Source organism: Synchiropus splendidus, chromosome 6 (genome assembly GCF_027744825.2).
Source record: "Synchiropus splendidus isolate RoL2022-P1 chromosome 6, RoL_Sspl_1.0, whole genome shotgun sequence".
NCBI lineage: Eukaryota > Metazoa > Chordata > Actinopteri > Syngnathiformes > Callionymidae > Synchiropus > Synchiropus splendidus.
The window spans coordinates 2,983,621-3,001,617 of record NC_071339.1 but is presented as its reverse complement, the minus strand read 5'-3'; the positions used below and the strand labels follow the sequence as shown (position 1 = coordinate 3,001,617).

Sequence of the window (17,997 nt, the reverse complement as noted above, 5' to 3'; positions counted from 1 at the left end):
CGCTTATTATTATTATTATTATTATTATTATTATTATTATTATTATCATCACTTTTTTCTCATTTAATTCTCATTTTTGACTCTAGCCTATGGCCACTCAGCTCTTTACGACAGTGTTCACATTCGGGGCGAAAAAAAATCCATAAATAGCTTCAAATAAACCGTCGATATTTAAATGGCGTTAATTCGCACCGCCTTATTTCCGCACCAACGATGGGCCGACTTGGCCCCGCCCTCTTCCCCGCTCCGTCTTTCTGATTGGTCAGATTGTTTGACTCGGACTTTCTCCACCTGATCGTGGAAGTTTCACACATCACCGCTGATTCTGGCTGATAGATCAAGCACAGACTGGCTCCTTAGTTAAAGAGCGACTCCAGAGTTGATGTCTTTCCGCGCGTGGACGGCTCGGTTCTGACCACCGGATCACATGCTCGCCGTGTTTGGAGTCTCATTCATGTGGCTCCCAAACTCACCGTCGCATTTCCATGAAGCTCTACACTCCACTTACCTGAGCTCGGACTGCAGGGCTTCACCATGTTTCGGATATTTTGGGAAGTACTTTTTCTGATAAGCGGTGAGTGAAATCTTGTGACCCACACTTTTTCCCTTCCGCCAGTATTTCCTCACTTTTATCTAAATGAATGACACAACAAAAGTGGCACATCTGAATCCTGAAATGTGATGTATTGATAATTTTCCCGGGGACTGTTCTTCATGTTTTTAGAGGACTAAAGTTGCCCAGGTGTCTTGTTTAAATCCACTAAATACGATGGCCCGGATGAGCAAGAAGCTGCTTAAACGTGGTGTGATTGATATTTGTCGTGAGGGCCTTCGAAGCTGCGGCATTGATTGATATGATAAATGTCAATTCACTAAGTTCTTAGAAAATTGAATTAATTGAATTACCAATTTATTTATTGTTTATGGTGTCATTAATAATTCTTTTATCTCATTGTCTTCAATGATAACGGTGGCTAAGAGGTCACATGAGTTAAACCTCACTTTATAACTCTGTTGTCATTTCTTCACAGTGATTTGTGGGCTCATGTATGAATGTTGCTAAAACCCTTGACTCCCCAGGTTCTCTCTATACCTTCGGCGGCGGAGACAAAAACTCAACAATCATCAGGGACACAAACTCCACCTCCCCTCTGAGCCAGAGCGTCACCTCTGTCCACATCACAAGCGCTACAACTGGAGTCTCTAGTGGTCCTGCGCTTCAAAGTAAGTTCAGGAAACTGTCTTTCGGTAGTACTTTTACACTGGCTAAAAATCACAAGAGACTGTCCTGGTGGTGAGAGTGACAAGGAAGGGCAGGATCAGAAATGAGTGTGTCAGAGGGACTGTGGCAGGCATGTGGATACATTTAGAGACAAAGTTAGAGTCAGATGATTCATGGGAAACATGGGATGAGGAATGTTGGAGATGGAAGTACCAGAACAATAGAGAAAGAGGAAGACATCCAGTGAGGTGAGAGGATAGGCGGGACCAGGGAGGATAAGGCGGAGCAATCTGAATTGCCTCTGATGGGAATGAAATTTTTTTGTGAAATTGCTTTTCTATCCTAAATAAAGTCAGCTCTATATAAGTAACTTACAAAACTTCTACCATTTCTACTAAAATAATTTTTTCCTTTGTTCATTTTGAGGTTTTGGTATTTGTAGTTTGACAGCTAGCAGAATTCCTGCATCGTTGAATGGCGAGGTGAGCGGATACACAAGCTTGAATGGTATTTGAAGAGTGTCACGGCGTGTCCTGTTTCTTTTTAATCCCACAATGTAATGCAACAATGCTCTAATTATAATCTGGCAGGTAATCCCTGCAGGCGGATGATCTGCGGTTTGTGCTTTGGATCCGCATTAAGAAGACCAAACGCTAATGACCAGTTAAACTAGTTTACGTCCCATCTTCTATTCTAATAATTTTATAGATGATATTTCTTGAACCTTTCCAAACCTCATAGTTTCAGAATGAATCACCCAGTTTGTTCCGTACGAATAGTTTTAAAATAATGTATAGAATTCATTCAATTTAGTTCATTTCAGTTACTCCACAGACTTGAATGACTCCATTAAAACACAGTGCTTGTTTGTCTTTACTATTTGGGGCGTGAGTGTCTGAAAATTTGTTCTAAAATGGTTGAAATTTTTGCTTCTCTGCAGGTGACTTCTACCCTGTTGAATCAGATCACAACGGGACAACTGGTCCAAGTCTCACTTTAGACACAAACTCATCGACGAGTAGCACGACTACAGCCACCACCAGCTTCCCACCAGTAAAAAGTGAGTTTTGTTTTCCCCACCCAACCTGATGTGGAGGAACAAATGACTCAGAGATATTTATTCAGCCATTTAAAGCCTCAGCATGACATCGCTGATGCAAAGGTCAGGTAGCTTTTGTCCACCATGAACATATGCAGACAGTGAGGTGCCTTGTGATAATTGATCCCATTAAGGTGGTGCAGCTGATGGCCCTGGTTTGTGTAACTTATTCGGGCCCGATTCCAAAAGCTGCACCTCGTATTGAAACATGATCAGGTGGAGCTCCATCTTCTCCCTGGAGGCAGCTTCTTGTGTCAATGATGCTCCCATTCTGCCAACAAATCACATGGAAAGAGAGCAGAGACAGATGCCTGAGAGACAACAGAGGGCTTTCACAGTCTGACAGAAGGAGACAATACATGTAGGCCGCCGTCCAAAACCCATTTACTGCTGGAATGAAGTGTGTGACGAAGGCAGAACAGCGGCAGTCTGGATGTTCAGCCTCTGTCTCATACTGTGACGTCTGTTCCTTTAACACTGACCTTTGTTTGCCTCGGTCCTGCTGGAATGACTCTACCACTTATGTATGTAAATGCTGGAGTTAATCTAATGGTCTCTTTAATTGAAACAAAATGTTTGCTGCGTTAGAATCCCTGGTGCTGCGGTGAACTGTCGGTAGGCAGTTTTTTGTTGTCATTGTCTCATCTGGACGTCTCCGTGAACTGTTCCTCCCAGGTGGAGTGTTGGATAAATCCACTACAAATCCGCACGGCATTGGTAGAAGAGGCTCCAGTGTACAGTTGGTAGCGTGGGTGTGAGCTTTAGAAGCATTGTCTCTGCGGGCTTAAGCTAAATTTAGCCTACAGCTATTCCTCCGGGTTGACTTTGTTCAGTCAATAGGTCGTCCTTACACGTGGAATAAAGATGATTTCAGAAATGACAAAGGTGCTGCCTTTAATATCCTATTACTGACCTGTCATTCATCTGACGTGGGATGAATTGTTTGTGGCAGAACTTCCGACGCCTCAATGGTCCGCTGGTAAAAAGTATTAGCTCTACTTGTAGCATAAAGCCCATAATGGACTGCAACAGTTGAGAAGATGTTTCGTTAACAATGTGACTCAGCGAATAGAGCATCGATGGATTTACATCACATGTAGATGAATAAAATGTTTTGCACTTTGTAACTGTTCTGGGGAAATAAGGAAATGTCAAGAAAGATTTGGGTTCACCAGATGAAGCCAAAGGCTTTTTATGATACTTCAGTTCCGACACTGTCAGATAGTTCTCATGAGAACCAGCAGTACTGAACTTCATTCAGAACGCCCCACCTGCAAACGTTGACCAGGTCCAAAAGTCTGCAATAGGTGCAGTTGTGTTGACTCATGTTCTGCGAAGAAAACAAAACAGAACAAATCCACCCAAACAGCGATTGGTAAATGCAGCTGGCCATGAAAGAAGTGTCCCCATCCAGGTGTGGGGTGGTTACGCATGACTGCCCCTGGTGGTTCATGTTGGCATTACTTTCAGCTTTTTTTTGTTTTGTATTTTTGACGTCAATATTCCATCTTGAAATACATTTGGCAACTTACAGGTGGTGAATTTCCAGTCATTTGCCAACTGGGCTTGGGCAACGTAGCATTTTGTCACCGCTTATATTCCAAATAAAGGCAGTCTCATCTAATATTTTAAAACATGAGGCCATTTTGTCTCTGTCTCTATGCACTTTTGAATGGACACCAAAGTTGTTGCTAGAATTTTAGAACAAAAAGTGCTTGGTAATGATTGTTTGTCATATAAAAAATGCTCAGAGAGACTCTTGCTTTCTACGACTGGAAGAGGTAGTGTCGTATCAACCGGCGTGGAAACAGGTTATACGTTTTCTATCAAAACAATAAGATTCAATGATTCTTTTTTTATGTCAATGTAATGTGTTTATCTCAACTCAAGCACCTACATGGTTGGCTTTGAGTATTTTAGTTGTACTATTGTCGCAGTTATAATATTTTTAGATTATTAATAGATGTAATAATAACTAAATCATTTTATATTTTTTATAATATATTATAATGATAATTAAATACTTTTTATGTTGGTTCTATGTTTCCTTTGAAATGGGATGATGTGGCATTTTTTAGAAATTATTTTATAGCATCTTTGGTTAGTTATTATATAGCTGATTTTTGTAATATTATTTGGGAATCTCTACAATATATAGTATAAATGTTTGCGATGAACAAAAATGTGATAGGCATTGTTTTTTTTCTCATTAAAAATAAATTATGAAATGTTACCAAGAATTAAACTTTAGACAAAAATGAGTGAGCATGCCACTGTCTTTTGTGATTCCTTTCTGACGCAAAGAAAGTTCGACTCCCGGTCCAGGTCCCCTCACAATAGAGCACCTTTGTCAGACCTATGAATAAATGGGCAGACGAAACCTCAACAGCAGATACAAAGACTCGCTCTGGGATGTGTGGCACACGCCCCTCAGCGTTTGAATGCTCTTGATCAATTGTGGACAGCAGCGTCGGAACAGAGGGAATGGAAAACCACACAAAGGTGTCCTTACCTCTTCAGCTACTCAAACTGACCTTTAAGAGAGAGGGGGGAAAAACAAAGTGCCTTGTTGACAAGTGAGGAAGAAGAGGACTGCATTCATCTGCTTAATATCCCTCCCTGGTAACCACAAACAAATAGATTTTGTGTAACAACTGTTGTTTCCAAAGTGACTCCAGCTGTGAGACGCATCAGTTAATGACTCATTGTTGATGGGACAGCTTGTTTCTCCACCTAACTATGCTTTCCTCTGTCCACCTCAGAGTTTGTTGTGGCGGCTGTTCGCTCTCATTTTGATGACTGTCCAGACTCTCACCGCCATTTCTGCTTCCACGGCACTTGTCGCTTCCTGGTCCTGGAAGAGACGGCAGCATGTGTGTAAGTGGTGCTCACCCCCCTGAAAATGGTGCTCACCCCCCTGAAAAAGAGGGCTGGAGGTGATCTGACCTAAACTGATCTCTGACTCACTTTAAGTGAGAACTGTCATGTAACTGTTATTGAAATTCATTTGGAGAATGGTATATGTTTCATTTTTAACATAAATTTTTTCCTCTTAGAAATTTGAATGTTTCAAAGAAAGTATGGACACCTTGAGTAGTAACAATAAACATCACCAGTTTGTCATATTAGAATGCAGGTTTACTGATTCTTCTGTTTTGCATTCACCTGACTTCTTCTATAGCATTTTGGTTTTGTGTTGCAGCTGCCATCCAGGGTTTGTGGGCATGAGGTGCGAACACGCCGACCTGTTGGCCGTGGTGGCCACCAACCACCAAAAGCAGACGGTTGCCACGGTGCTGGTTCTGTGTGTGATCGGCTGTGTTCTCATCATGCTGTTGTGCACACTTCTCAAGTAAGGACAGAGTTGTTATCACGTTTATTTCTGCTAATAGTGAACAGGAACTTTGAGTTGCAACACTAGAAAGTTTAATCATTTGCCCATTTCACCTGTCTTTTGCTTTTTTTCCAACCATATATTCTGAGCAAAAATGTTGACATTGTTTTTCCAATTTCCTTCCCCTGCAGTTGTTGGTGGAGACGGGAGTGTCGGCGGAGGAGAAGTCAAGCTCGACATTATGAAAAATCCATCAACATGCTGAAGCATGGAACGTCGCATTATCCTCCTGAGAGTGGTACGTATATTTGTTATTCAAGATTTTCCATCTTAAATACTGCAAGTGGTGAATACAAAAAAACTGTATTTGCTTTTTTTTTTTATTAAGTTCACAACCAATTCTACAACTGTGATGCTACTACAACAACTTCAGTACATTCCTCTTCTTCCTCTTCCTCCTCTACTTCTACTTGTTGTGTCACTACTCATGACTAAAGATAAAATAAGATTTTAGCTTCTGGATTTCATGTGTTGGACAGCTATTCATCTATGTAGCGTGCCAATGTTTTCTTTTTTCCTCCTCCAGTGGTCTAAGGAGACACAAGCGGAGGTGAACCCACGTTCTCCTGCTCCTGCACTGAAGACCAACCGTGACTCTAGATGAGTTTGAATGCAAAAGGCAAAATGACTGAGCAGACTTGAGAGAACTGGACATTCTCAAGCCCTGCGGATCAATCTTCTGCTGATGCGACCCGGCCAAGTCGACGGCACACTCGGGAGCTGAACAGGAATTTTATAGGACTGAACTCACTGACAAATTCATTTAATCCCAGTTTCTATTTTTGTCTTTTAAAAACACTTTTTTAGAAAACACAAAACATTCTAAGGTTTTTTTTTTTAACCTGGTTTTACTCACCTCACCTCACCGGACGGATTTAGGAACTGAGGACTGCTAATGGATTTCCATTGCTGGATTCACCCGGACGTTCTTCTGTTCGCTCACGACGAGGGGAAGCATCAGCAAGAACAAAGATTGTGTAGTGAGTTGGAGAAAATAATCTCAATTGTTAAGAGAGCTCTGATAACGTTGTCAGTTTTACAGTGAGCAGAGATATTTGATCGAGCTGTCACAGACAAACCACTCTCGCACACCTCGGGTGAACACGAGTATTTTATTTCAACTCTGAAACTCTTAAAACGCGTCAACATGTCCGCGCTTAAATCACACGCCAGCTGTTTAAGGAGGCACAAACACTGTTTTCTGTTTCAAGAGTGGTACGTTTGTCGAGGCCAGAGAAGGAGCATAAAAAACTAACTGGAAAAGATGAATTGTAAATATGACTTGCACGTGTCGGGTGTGTATGTAGTGTCAATTTTAAGGATTGATACGAGCAGATTTATGTTCAAACTTAATATACCTTTTCTTTTCAAATTAAACATGCAAGCACATGTGGTGGAGTTGTGTTTTGAAATAAGCCATTCTTTTTAATCTCCTCTTCCTAAAAATAGACAGAATTCTCCTCTTTCGCCGAGGATGTGCAAAAGGGGAGGAATCCAGCCCTTTTATAGCTTAAGAAATGGATCTTGGATGATAATCCTGTTTGAGTTTCTATTTTGAGGCATTCGTGGTGCAATATTGAGCTGACATGAACATCCTCCGCTGCCTTTTCCTTTCCTTCTCTGTCGGAGGAGCCTCGTTTTATTTGACAATCCCATTATGTCGTCAATTGGATTTCTGCGGAGCTCTTTAGAGCCGTCTGGCTGAGCTTCTAAACCAGCTCTGGAATAAGCGGGTCTTTGAGGGGGATCCCTGTTTGAAAATTGGTGGGCGTCGACAAAACTCCACACAGGAACGCGCTGGATCAGTAGAGGGCGATGTTTTCCCTGCTCTTCTCTGGACCGAGCAGTCCCACTTGTCTCTGGCCAGATGGTTTGAGATATACACACACATCCGTATTAAGGTTAAGCAACTGTCTTCTTGCCCTAGCTCAGAACCCCTTCACATCATTCGCAGTGACAGCAGCTCACTAGTTCTTCTCATGTTGCCATTATCAGTGAGGGAATATTGCGTCCAGATGTGTTTGAGGCTGACTGACAGGCATTTTGTGCATGGAGAGCTAACAAACACCACCCCTCAAGCCAGTTTAAATGTAAAACGGTGGCCTATTATTGGTGTGATCACAACCTTTTTAAGATGTTTGGCTCCACATCATGTGCAACATTGACTCCTTATCCGCCTGTAGGACCTCATTCTCAAGTTGTGTTACCTTTTGTGTATCAAAATCTCATATTTCTATCATTTTCCGCCTCCTATTCCCACTGCAGAGTCATGAGGGGCTGAGGTCTATCCCAGCTACACAGGGCACGACACAGGTACCGTATCATTTGCGTGGCACGTTGACAGTCGTCAGTAAATGGTTTCTATGTTTGAACTATGTTTGAACGTTTATAGCTTGTAATGAATGGATGAAAAGGACCTTCTTGTTGTGCAAACTCAAAATCAAGACTGTTTCCCGGTAACTTCACAACCATCTCCAAGAATTGTTGTGTGACCTTTAAACCATGACATCCATAGAGACGCTTCTAATGATTGTTTATTAAGTGCATTCAATTGATCAGCTGCGTGTGACTTTTGTTGTTGATTTCAAATGAGTCCCATCAAGATGCTGTCGAACTTTCTCACGCTACATTTAATGAGCAGCAAGAAAGTGGTTCATTGATCCTGGAGATTAACCTGGTTTCATGTCCACAGTTTGGCTAAGTGTTGCAGCTTGAGTTTAGTAGGCAGCTCGGCCAAAGAAGAGAGCCGGTGTTCCCTGGGAACATCGTGGGTGTGCTCCTTGCTTCTGTCTAAGAGGAGCCCGTGAATGCCAAGTGACCGTGACGCAACATAGTCCTTCTCATAATGGTCACCAATGTGAACGACACTAGCAGCAGGAACCCCACACCTCTGCAATGCCTGCTCAAAGATGGAGGTATTCGGCTTGGCCACGCCTGCTTCCTCTGAGGTGAGCAGGAAGCGGAAGTGCGACAAGAGTCCACACGTGTCTAAAATAGTTTCCAGGCGTCTGTCAAAATTGGACACCACGCCCAACTCCAGCCCAAGTGAAGCACAGCTCTCCAGTGCCGCCGCTGAGTCAGGGAACACCTTAAATTACAAAAGAAGACACAAAAGATTACAAATGGTAATTATTGTTGAATGTTTGTTGGTGTGACGGATTTACCTCCCAATTCTCTGCCCTGCAGAAGTTGTGATAGAGACTGTCTGCCAGTGAGTCCAGCAGGACTGGATCCTGGACTCTGCAGTGGGAGAAGGTGTCGCGCACCACTCCCTTCCACCAGACCTCCCCGTTAAGTCCCTGAGAGACGCCATAGTTTGGGAATCTGCTGGAATATTGCTTGTACACCTGAAGGAAAGCTGTGTTGATGTTGGCTGGGCTGAGACTTAAGCCCATACGCTCAGCCTCCTTGTAGTACTGATCTCCAACAGAGAAGCGAACCTTCAGCAGAGTGTCCCTCACATCCCACAGTACCCAGCGCAGGGGTGCTCTCATCACTCCTGCGGGATGGAGATTGATATATTAAATCTTAACGTGTTTGTGAACGTTTAATAGCTTCAATAGTGGCAAAATGCACGCATTATTGGGTGTCTTTTTATTTCTAAAATATAAATACATGCATTTAATTACACGTACACATTGTACACATTTAGCTGAGGCACTATTACTAGTACATCATTGAATTGTACTGTGTTTCAGTTAACCAAAACAATAACTGTAGAATATTTGAGTCGCTTGTCAATGTGAGAAACAACATACTAGCTGTTCCATATCCTTAGTAATAAGTCGGCGAATGTTAAGAACTGGTAGTTTTCGTTGTCAACTAACCTAACTAACAAATGACAGTTGGAAGTTAGTTGTTACCTGAGAACTGTATGCTCAGCTTCCAGTAGAAGAGGTGTCCTTCACCGACGACTGCGACTCTTCTTCTCCTGCTGCTATACAAACAAGTTGGTAGTCTACACCGCCATCTAGTGGCAAGCGATGACAGACACTAGTAGAAGTGCAGTTTGTCAACAAAAGGCATCTCTGCGTGACGGTTTGAAGGAAAGTTTACCAATGAAACTGCCACTTTGAGCTGGTTACAACCACCTCACCAATTTTCAGAATAATGATAGTTAAATTATTTAATGTTGCTGTTTATGATTAAAGATAAGCCCTTGCTGACATTCATAAATCATAATTCATAAACTATAGAGCTTTGTTCTTTACACTATATGGTTTCTTCGAGGAAATATATATATATATATATATATATATATATATATATATATATATATATATATATATATATATGTATTATATATATATATATATATGTGTGTGTGTGTGTGTGTCTGTGGCAATAATCCAAATAAAACCATGTTAATGCTAACTTTAGCCACCTATTTACGAAGAGAATAAAAAGTGTTACCTTCAATAACAATTTTGGGGTATATAGCAATTACTTTAAAAGCTTTCCCAGTACTTAATGTACTGGGAAATCACATTTGTTTGAGGGGGGGTAAGTTGGATTTGATATTTCATCCATTTATTTGTCTCCTCTTTGCTGGGGTCTTTCCATACATTCACGATCATAATAATCATTTCCCTAAAACTCCTTCTTCTCATAAGCATGGTACTGATAAAGGATATCTACTCCAATCTAAATCTGAATCTAATCTAATCTAATCTAATCTCTCGATTTGGCCATGGGGTTGAATGATGATGATCACAAACAGTTTTTATCTCCAGATCTTTTATTTGAAACGATTCAGCCACGTTCAGATGATAAATTCTCCCAGAGATTTCTGCAGAGCAATATCAGGTGATGTAAGCAGGCAGTCCACAGTGGGTGAGGAAGGCACGCTGTAGTCCATCACACTAGATCTGCAACAGCAACAGTCAAGTTAGAAAATGACTGCTGCCACATGAAGCAGCCTCTGCATGGTTTTTATCTGAGCGACGGAGACTGACCTGGTGACATCAACTTCTTGATGTCCGATCTTGAGTTTGGATGTGGCGCTTATTTCTTCATAAATTGGAGCCTTGTGAACTGAAAAAGCACAAAGTGTTGTCACCAATTTGAAGCCTGCCGACATGGTATCCACTCACCTAAAATTCCAAAGATGTCATCCCCGGATGGTGTCTGTCTCAAAACCGGCCAGAGGAAGTTCTTTCCATCTTTCTCGTGACGATAAATGAGCAGGCGAGTGTCACCGGCTGTGATGTCAATCTCCTTGTCTCTGGTGATCACTGTTGCCCTGGACATTCATGTGCTTGTTGTTACTCCCTGTTTTATTCAATATTTATTCAATGTTCTTCACAACAGAATCAACACAGACCTTAAAGACAACACAGTTATTCCCCAGTTTTTCATATTCATATTCATTCATATTCCTGTGAGTCTGTTTCTCTGAAACTCTGAACCACTTTTGGTATTGTGTGAGATTTGATTGCATTTACGGGAGCTCCATGTTTCACAGTTCAAGTTACAGCAGATCCAAATTTCAAGCGAGTAACCATCATGACGCAGATGTTTGACAGAAGTTCAAAACTCACCTTCCAGTTGTGAAGTGGTCCTCTGTTTTGGGTGTCACCGTATGGTCTTCTCTCACAGACATGCCATTGAAGTCAATGTCAATGTAGTGGTCTGTTCTGAGGTGGACAACGATCCGTGTAAATCCACCCAATTTCACCTTGTCAAGTTCGCCATCCACAAAGAGATCTGAAAAGAAGAGCGAGAAATGAACTAAGCAGATCAACAAGAGTGAGCTCAGCGCCAGGATCATGATCATCATAGAGCTGCGTGGCTGAAGACGAAGGAGACTCACTGGCGCTGTGATGGTGAAGAAGTTTGAGGTGGAAGGACCCACTGACGTCAAAACAGAGTGGAAGAGACTGATTCTCTGCTCTCAGCAAAAACCTGTGAGTGAGTGGATCTGAAGTGGAACACATTTGAAGAAGTCACATCAGAACGCAATGGAATGAGATAGCAGAAAGCATAACACCAATGTAAGCTAGCATCATTTCATTTACGTACAGAATATGTTTCGCATTATCTACAGAAGTTTGGTGTCCATCTGTCTAGCATGTGTCAGGGCTGTAAACATCCAAAAGATCAGATTCAATGTGAATCTACCACAGCATTATGCATGACAATCTGCTCCATGAATCAAACAAGTAGCTCTCTTGTCCTATCATGACACAATGTTCTTTCTAGAAGAAGTCAAACTGTACCAGGAGTGGTGGTGGTGAGTGGAGGCCGCTTGGTCGCAGCAACACGGACTCCACCTGCAAGAACACAATAGATATTGTTCCATGGAACAGAAACCTCTGGTGATGTATTTTAAACATGCTTTCATGACAAGGAAAGACAGAAACACAACCTGAAGATATTATTTGAACCAAGTCAAAATGCATTTAGGATTTTAATCCCAATTTGTAATAAATAATTGAACTAAATCATTTAGTGAGAAATGCATAGCAGTTTTTTTTTTTGCTTACCTTGGCGGAGGCGGTGGTGTTGTCGCCAATCCAACACAGGAGCAACTAGAAGAATACCTGGTCATTAAGTCATTGGAAATGTGTCCAGTTCCTAGTCATCAAGCTTGAGATCCATCTGACAGGTCCATCATCATGTCAACACTAGCTCCACTGAACAGCATTGGTGTTAGCTCTAAGCATGACCTTTAATATTACCATGTTGTGTTCATTTTACAGCTTCTTCAAATGAGGAGCTCAAATGAAGGATCTAAAGCAGAGTTTTACCTTTGGAGCTAATTTGTTTACTACTTGCTGAACTGGACCTTAACTCACAGGCAGGAGAGAGAAGATACAGACTGGGATTGTATGGAAAACAGTTACCGTAGCGGCTACGTTGAAAAAGTTTTGCCTCTCCTAGTGGTTGTGATATAAATCCGTAACCTGTAATGCAAGGAGAGAATATATATATATATACAGTATATGCAGCATGTGTGTGTACATATATGTATATATGTATATATATACTAATGAGGTGCTCTTCTCACCTGTGCGTGGACTGATTCCCAGCCCAGAGCTTATTACTCTGGTTGTTTTTCTGGCAGTCTTGCCCTCTCTGGGTTTGTTGAGCACATCCGCGTCCTCCCCCGGTGGCTTAGTGACCACCATGGATGTGAGTGGGGTCACAAACTTGTGCTTTAGGGAAAGTTCCAAGATTTGCTCTTTCAGCTCCTCCTTCTCTGCTCCGGACAACAGCAGTCTGCACATAACAAGGCTTGTTTGAGAGAGGCTTTCTTTCTGCAACTTCAAACACGGACCACTTGTTTAACCCCAGTTTTATAAAACAGTAAAATAGATCACTGAGCCATTTTTGTCAAACTCAGCCACGTGACATGAAATAAACCATTGGAGCTAATTGAATTGAATGTGAGGTCTGCTTTGTTGAGACTGTTGGTCAGTATTCAAGCGTCTTTTAGTGTTCCAGCTGTAGGAGGCGCAGGCTCAGTGAGGTCCATTGTGCGAGCCAGCATAGTCCAATAGATCTGATACCTGCGGCCGCAGGTACGTGCTTCACTGTCGCTTGTTTAAGTTCAGTGCAAAGATGGCGTTGTACAATAATGAGGAATATATTCCTGCTGCTGTCATTTTCAGTTTGTTTGCCGACGATTTTAGTTTGTTTTGAATAAAACAAGGTCAAATATGATACAAATGTGAAAGCTGAATTAAGTCTTTTTGATTTGTCATGCTTGGTGTTTGCAGGCAGGCACACTAAATATGTCTTTATCAAGGGTGAATATAATATTCTTGTGTCTAACCAGATAGTAGATAGTTGAAGATTTTCAAATGACTGTTTGAAAAACACCGTCAATTTAATCATGGGAGTCATTGTTTTCCATTAAATAAAGCTCAAAAAAACTGTGGGGCAACTGTATGAAACAAAATACTGTGCAGAAAATATTTTCTTATAAAAAATTCGGTAAAAAAAAGTTCCCACTCACTCTTTCTCCAGCAACTGCTTGACAGTGAGGTAGGCCCAAACCCTCTGGAGTCTGCTGTCAGAGCTGTCATCACTGGTGTGGATTGTGTTGCTGATCTCTCCAAATTTGATCGGCAAGTTAACCTATGACAGTCCAAGTTATGTGTGATGTTGAAATCCAAATCCAAAAATGTTATAATTCTATTACCGAAATGGCCTCCACATAAGGAGTGAAGCTTCCATTGCCTGTGATTTGACCTGCTACAACAATCTCTGAGCCATTGTAGTAGTGACTGAAGGTAGTTTGGGTCACGTTGGTGCCCCCGATGTAGACCATGGTGACGTCTGTGAGCAGAGGAGTGGCCACCTCTTCGTAGAAACCCTGTTGAGGCCCGCAGGAAGGTCAGATCGGAACTATTGCAATTACTACTACTATTCAAAGATGGGAGAGCAGAACCTTCAGCTGTGAGTCAGCATCAGAAGCTTCGTAAATGCGTCGAGCGACACCTTTATTCTGCAGCGACATCTTCTCCAGGAAGTCAAAGTTCACATCAGATCCAAAACCGAGACAGTAAAGAGGGAACTTGCCAGCAATCGCTTTCCGCACATTTGACTGTATGACCTCAAGATTTATGACCCCTGTGACAAAATGAGGCACGGTGAGTTGATCTGTTCTCAGTCAGAGATGAAACTGGGTTTGATAAAAACCTGCAGTCGGGTCTCCATCGGTGAGAAGAATGAGGAGAGATGCTGAGCCTTCCCTCGGGTGATCATTGAGTAAGCGAGCCCCCGCCAGCACGGCACCGTTGATATTTGTGGCTGCAAAGATTGAAATTCTACATGTTAGTTTGTCTGATTTACTTCACTTAATATCCGTAGCACGTCGGCCATGAAGTGTAGATGCATGAAAATGCTTTTAAGTTAAGAAAGTGTTTTGTGTCACTAACTCTAGAGAGAATTTACATCATGACCGAGCAGCAAACTTTTCAACTGGTGCGGTTGTGGTAGGTGCCACAGCCTCAAACTTTTGGAGGGACTCTGGGCCCGGTGCATGTGCTTCCTCTGGGAGCTCCAGTTTCCTCCCTAAGGAGAACTGATGGCCCCATATTGTCTGTTAGTGAGCAGCTGTTCATCCTGCCATAGCCAGTATCGGGTGTCCCTCACCCCAAGTGACCACATACAATAAATAAAATAAATACACTTTCATTTTGAAAAGGTAGATTCCTGCTCACCTCCTTGATCCTCAATGTTACGAGCAAAACTCTTGGCACTTTCAACATTTTCACTCGTCGCCTGAAGCAGTTCTCTCTTCCAATGAGAGATTTCCCCGTCGAATGTGATTAAACCAAAGAAGTCGTCTTGTGCCAGGTCGCCCAGGATGTGGATCAGTGCTAGTCGTGTCTGTCATTGAGGAAGAGGAACATGACATTGATCAACAATGGAGTTTAAAATGGTGTGGCAAGAGAAATCTCTGATTAAGACGCTGCTGAGCATGTTGAACACGTTTCCTATCGGCACTCTTTATAGTGGTGAACCTGCATGTGCCAAAAGTAATACTGTTGTAATACGTTCAGTTTCCTTTTCCATGACTATAAGCTTATCGAACAATGTTAAGCTTTTTAGCAGGGCTTATTGTTCAGAACCGCTCGACCGTTCCCGGTCCATGGCGCTTGTCCTCCCACAACTGACTGATTGTATATAGAGATTTACCGGTATTGACAAAATCCAGTGATCACGAGATAAAAATTATCTCTCGATACAAATTATTGCGAGATAAAGGTTATCTCGGGATAAGAAAAAAAATGAAGTCATGCATGTCACATCCAAAAAAATAAACACATGTATGCCACTTCCAGGGCCCCGTAAATAATATTTTGCGCAAATGTTTATTTTCTCCAACTATTGTCAAACATTTACTCATGGATTGAACTGAATTGAAAATGAATGACTCAGTGTGGATGTAGTCTAAAGCCCATAACAAATGGACACTACCACAGAGAGGTGTGTTCAAGCCCAAAATGTGACATGACTAAAAGAGTTGACTGATAATGCGCCTGCCTTATTTAAGAAGCCGTGCTCATACCTGCTCCATTTTCCGGCCATGCATGGAGCCGCTTTGGTCAATGAGAAAGACGACGTTCTTTGAGATGCGGGGAAGACCAGCCGGAGCAAAGTGGTGGACGAAATAATCCGGTGACGTCTGGTGGGGATGAAAAAATGTATGGAGGCATGGTCAGGAACTGTCATTGTTAAATACTGCACGCTCCATGCTCAACAATATTCACCTCAATATCACCCAGTGTGTTTTCCCTGTTGACGTCGTACACGACGACCAGGTCTCCGTTCAGCCCCTGTTCACCACAACCGTCACACGTCTTCTGTTGGTCTTCTGTTGGGTAGAAATGAACCCACGCCTGCAAAAGCAAGAAAAAACCTGTTCAACTGTTTATTTTTGGTAAAATAATGGAAAAGCACAAAGAATATGGCACATTGAACGTGAATGTGTAGACCAGGGGTCCGCGAAGCATCCTCAAAGGGCCGAGCTGCTGCAGGTTGTTGTTCCAACCAACCAAGCACACGCAGCTTAACCAGGTGTCAGCTGACACAAGATCAAAATATACTCCTGTACCTCTTGGCCAGCGTGTGTCTTGGTGACAGCATTGGCCAGCGCGTTTGTGTTCAGGCCTCCTTTGACGTCAACAAAATTGATGCCAGCTTGCTCACGAATGTGGACGTCCACCTGGAAGGGAAAAAAAGGCAAAGCGCTGAATGGGGGTCTCATTACAGAACCCAAAACTGTAAGAGCAACTCGAACCTTGAAGTCTTTCACAGGCTGCATGGGCCGAGCATGGATCTGGAGCTCGTACTTGCCGAGTCGACGTGTGAGCAGCTCCTCGTACGTGAGCTCAAATGTGACTTTTTTCAAGGCGCCTACAGTCACTGAAGTCTTGAATTCCTCCATGGTTCTTCCCACTGAACTGCACAATGGATTTTTTGTTTTGTCCTCGTTTTGCACTTGTTTCTTACATGATACCGAATCATAACTCTGATGATTATAGTGATGAAAAGTCGCATACAAAACAACAAAACGTCACATAAGTGAAGAAATGTACCTGACAATTCCAGCACTTTGACCTCTGGACACGGCCTCTGTGTACTGCTTCTGAGCTTCCTCTTTAGCTTTCACTTCGCCGTCATACGCTTGTCCGTCGATGAACCTGAACAGTCAAACATCACGCTCTGTATTTACCCATCACATGTCTCTTTTTGTAGACACTCCCACACTCACATCCTGAAGTTACTGATGAAGGCGTTCTTTGGAATCTGGACATGGAATTCAATTTCCTTGGCCTCGTCCACGCGGTTGACCACTCGACTGTTGATGGTGGTGGTGGCGTAACGGCTGGCGACGGTGGAGTTGATGTGGAAACTGTAGATGTCCCAGTCGTCCTTGGAGAACAACAAGGCTCTGAAAATGTGCTCGGTTCATTTTGCTGACGCACAGCCAGCGGACACAGGTTATACAAACAGACTACGTCAGCAAGTGCCCACCGCAGTAGAAAAAACACAGTGAGTTGACGCACAGCGATTGAAGAAAGAGAGAAAGAGGAGAGTGCAAATATTTTACATTAGTTCTTCATTTTATTCATAGTTATAGTCCACATTGGTTTAGTGGGTTAGTCATTCCAGCCGAAAAGCAAGTAAATATTTGATACTAGATAAACTTGCTTCCTCTCGAATCACACAGTCCTGACTCCTGTCTCACAATTTCAATATTGTTCCTTTCAATATCAACCCAAAAAAGTCCTTTATTTGTTGGCTGCTAGTTTGTAATGCGCCGTATCTAGTGTTCATCTTTTCAAGATGGTCAAAGTTTGGCTTGTCATTTGTTTACCTACAAACCAGAGTTCATCATGAAGCAGTGCAACGGCAAGACTGCAGTCATTGTAAATATCGTATTACAATAGTACAGACATCCTATTCTACATATGCAAATCCAACATCCTGTGTCATTTGTTCTTACCGAGTTTGGAAGGGCAGTTGTGAAGGCCAGCAGGAGCCCACACAGGAGTTTCAGCACCACAGTTCTCTTCATGATTCCTGCTGTTAGAGAGACCAACAGCTACTACTGACCTTTATACTGAGAACAAGAGGACACTCGCCTTATTTTCAATTGACAGACTATGGCAAGATTCGAGCAAATATTGGTGAAACACCCACACGTTCTGTCTGCCAGGAAAAATTCGTTAAACAGGTTAAACAGAAACCAGTGAGCGACTCATAAAATAAATAGGTCTATGGAAGATCTTTGTCTTTATTTAACTCAGACTTTCAGCTGTAAAA

General features: G+C 42.3%; 3 protein-coding genes across 4 annotated transcripts; 1 reads left to right on the top strand and 2 right to left on the bottom strand.

Moving 5' to 3' along the window:
* Positions 1-335: 335 nt before the first annotated feature.
* Positions 336-7,092, top strand: tgfa (transforming growth factor, alpha). The gene is made up of 7 exons (XM_053868232.1): positions 336-574; positions 1,081-1,224; positions 2,163-2,282; positions 5,084-5,198; positions 5,524-5,673; positions 5,847-5,953; positions 6,242-7,092. Exons 1-7 carry the CDS (start codon positions 535-537, stop codon positions 6,247-6,249), a joined length of 684 nt encoding a protein of 227 aa, XP_053724207.1. The 5' UTR covers positions 336-534; the 3' UTR covers positions 6,250-7,092.
* hdhd3 (haloacid dehalogenase-like hydrolase domain containing 3) lies at positions 6,828-9,701 on the bottom strand. Its single transcript, XM_053868231.1, has 3 exons — positions 9,579-9,701; positions 8,880-9,214; positions 6,828-8,803 (listed from the first exon to the last, which is right to left on the bottom strand). Exons 2-3 carry the CDS (start codon positions 9,207-9,209, stop codon positions 8,396-8,398), a joined length of 738 nt encoding a protein of 245 aa, XP_053724206.1. The 5' UTR covers positions 9,210-9,214; positions 9,579-9,701; the 3' UTR covers positions 6,828-8,395.
* Positions 9,702-10,437: 736 nt separating this feature from the next.
* On the bottom strand, positions 10,438-17,845 carry LOC128760293 (inter-alpha-trypsin inhibitor heavy chain H3-like). 2 transcript variants are annotated; one of them, XM_053867569.1, is made up of 21 exons: positions 17,678-17,845; positions 16,943-17,103; positions 16,767-16,871; positions 16,469-16,631; positions 16,283-16,393; positions 15,939-16,067; positions 15,737-15,853; positions 14,886-15,054; positions 14,362-14,472; positions 14,111-14,292; positions 13,862-14,035; positions 13,676-13,797; positions 12,725-12,936; positions 12,561-12,620; positions 12,201-12,257; positions 11,934-11,987; positions 11,528-11,635; positions 11,256-11,421; positions 10,809-10,957; positions 10,671-10,749; positions 10,438-10,583 (listed from the first exon to the last, which is right to left on the bottom strand). In XM_053867569.1, the coding sequence occupies exons 1-21, from the start codon at positions 17,747-17,749 to the stop codon at positions 10,478-10,480; spliced, it is 2,607 nt and encodes an 868-aa protein (XP_053723544.1). In that variant the 5' UTR covers positions 17,750-17,845; the 3' UTR covers positions 10,438-10,477. The 2 variants fall into 2 exon arrangements, with proteins under 2 accessions (XP_053723544.1, XP_053723545.1); XM_053867570.1 differs by having other exon boundaries at positions 12,201-12,245.
* Positions 17,846-17,997: the final 152 nt, after the last annotated feature.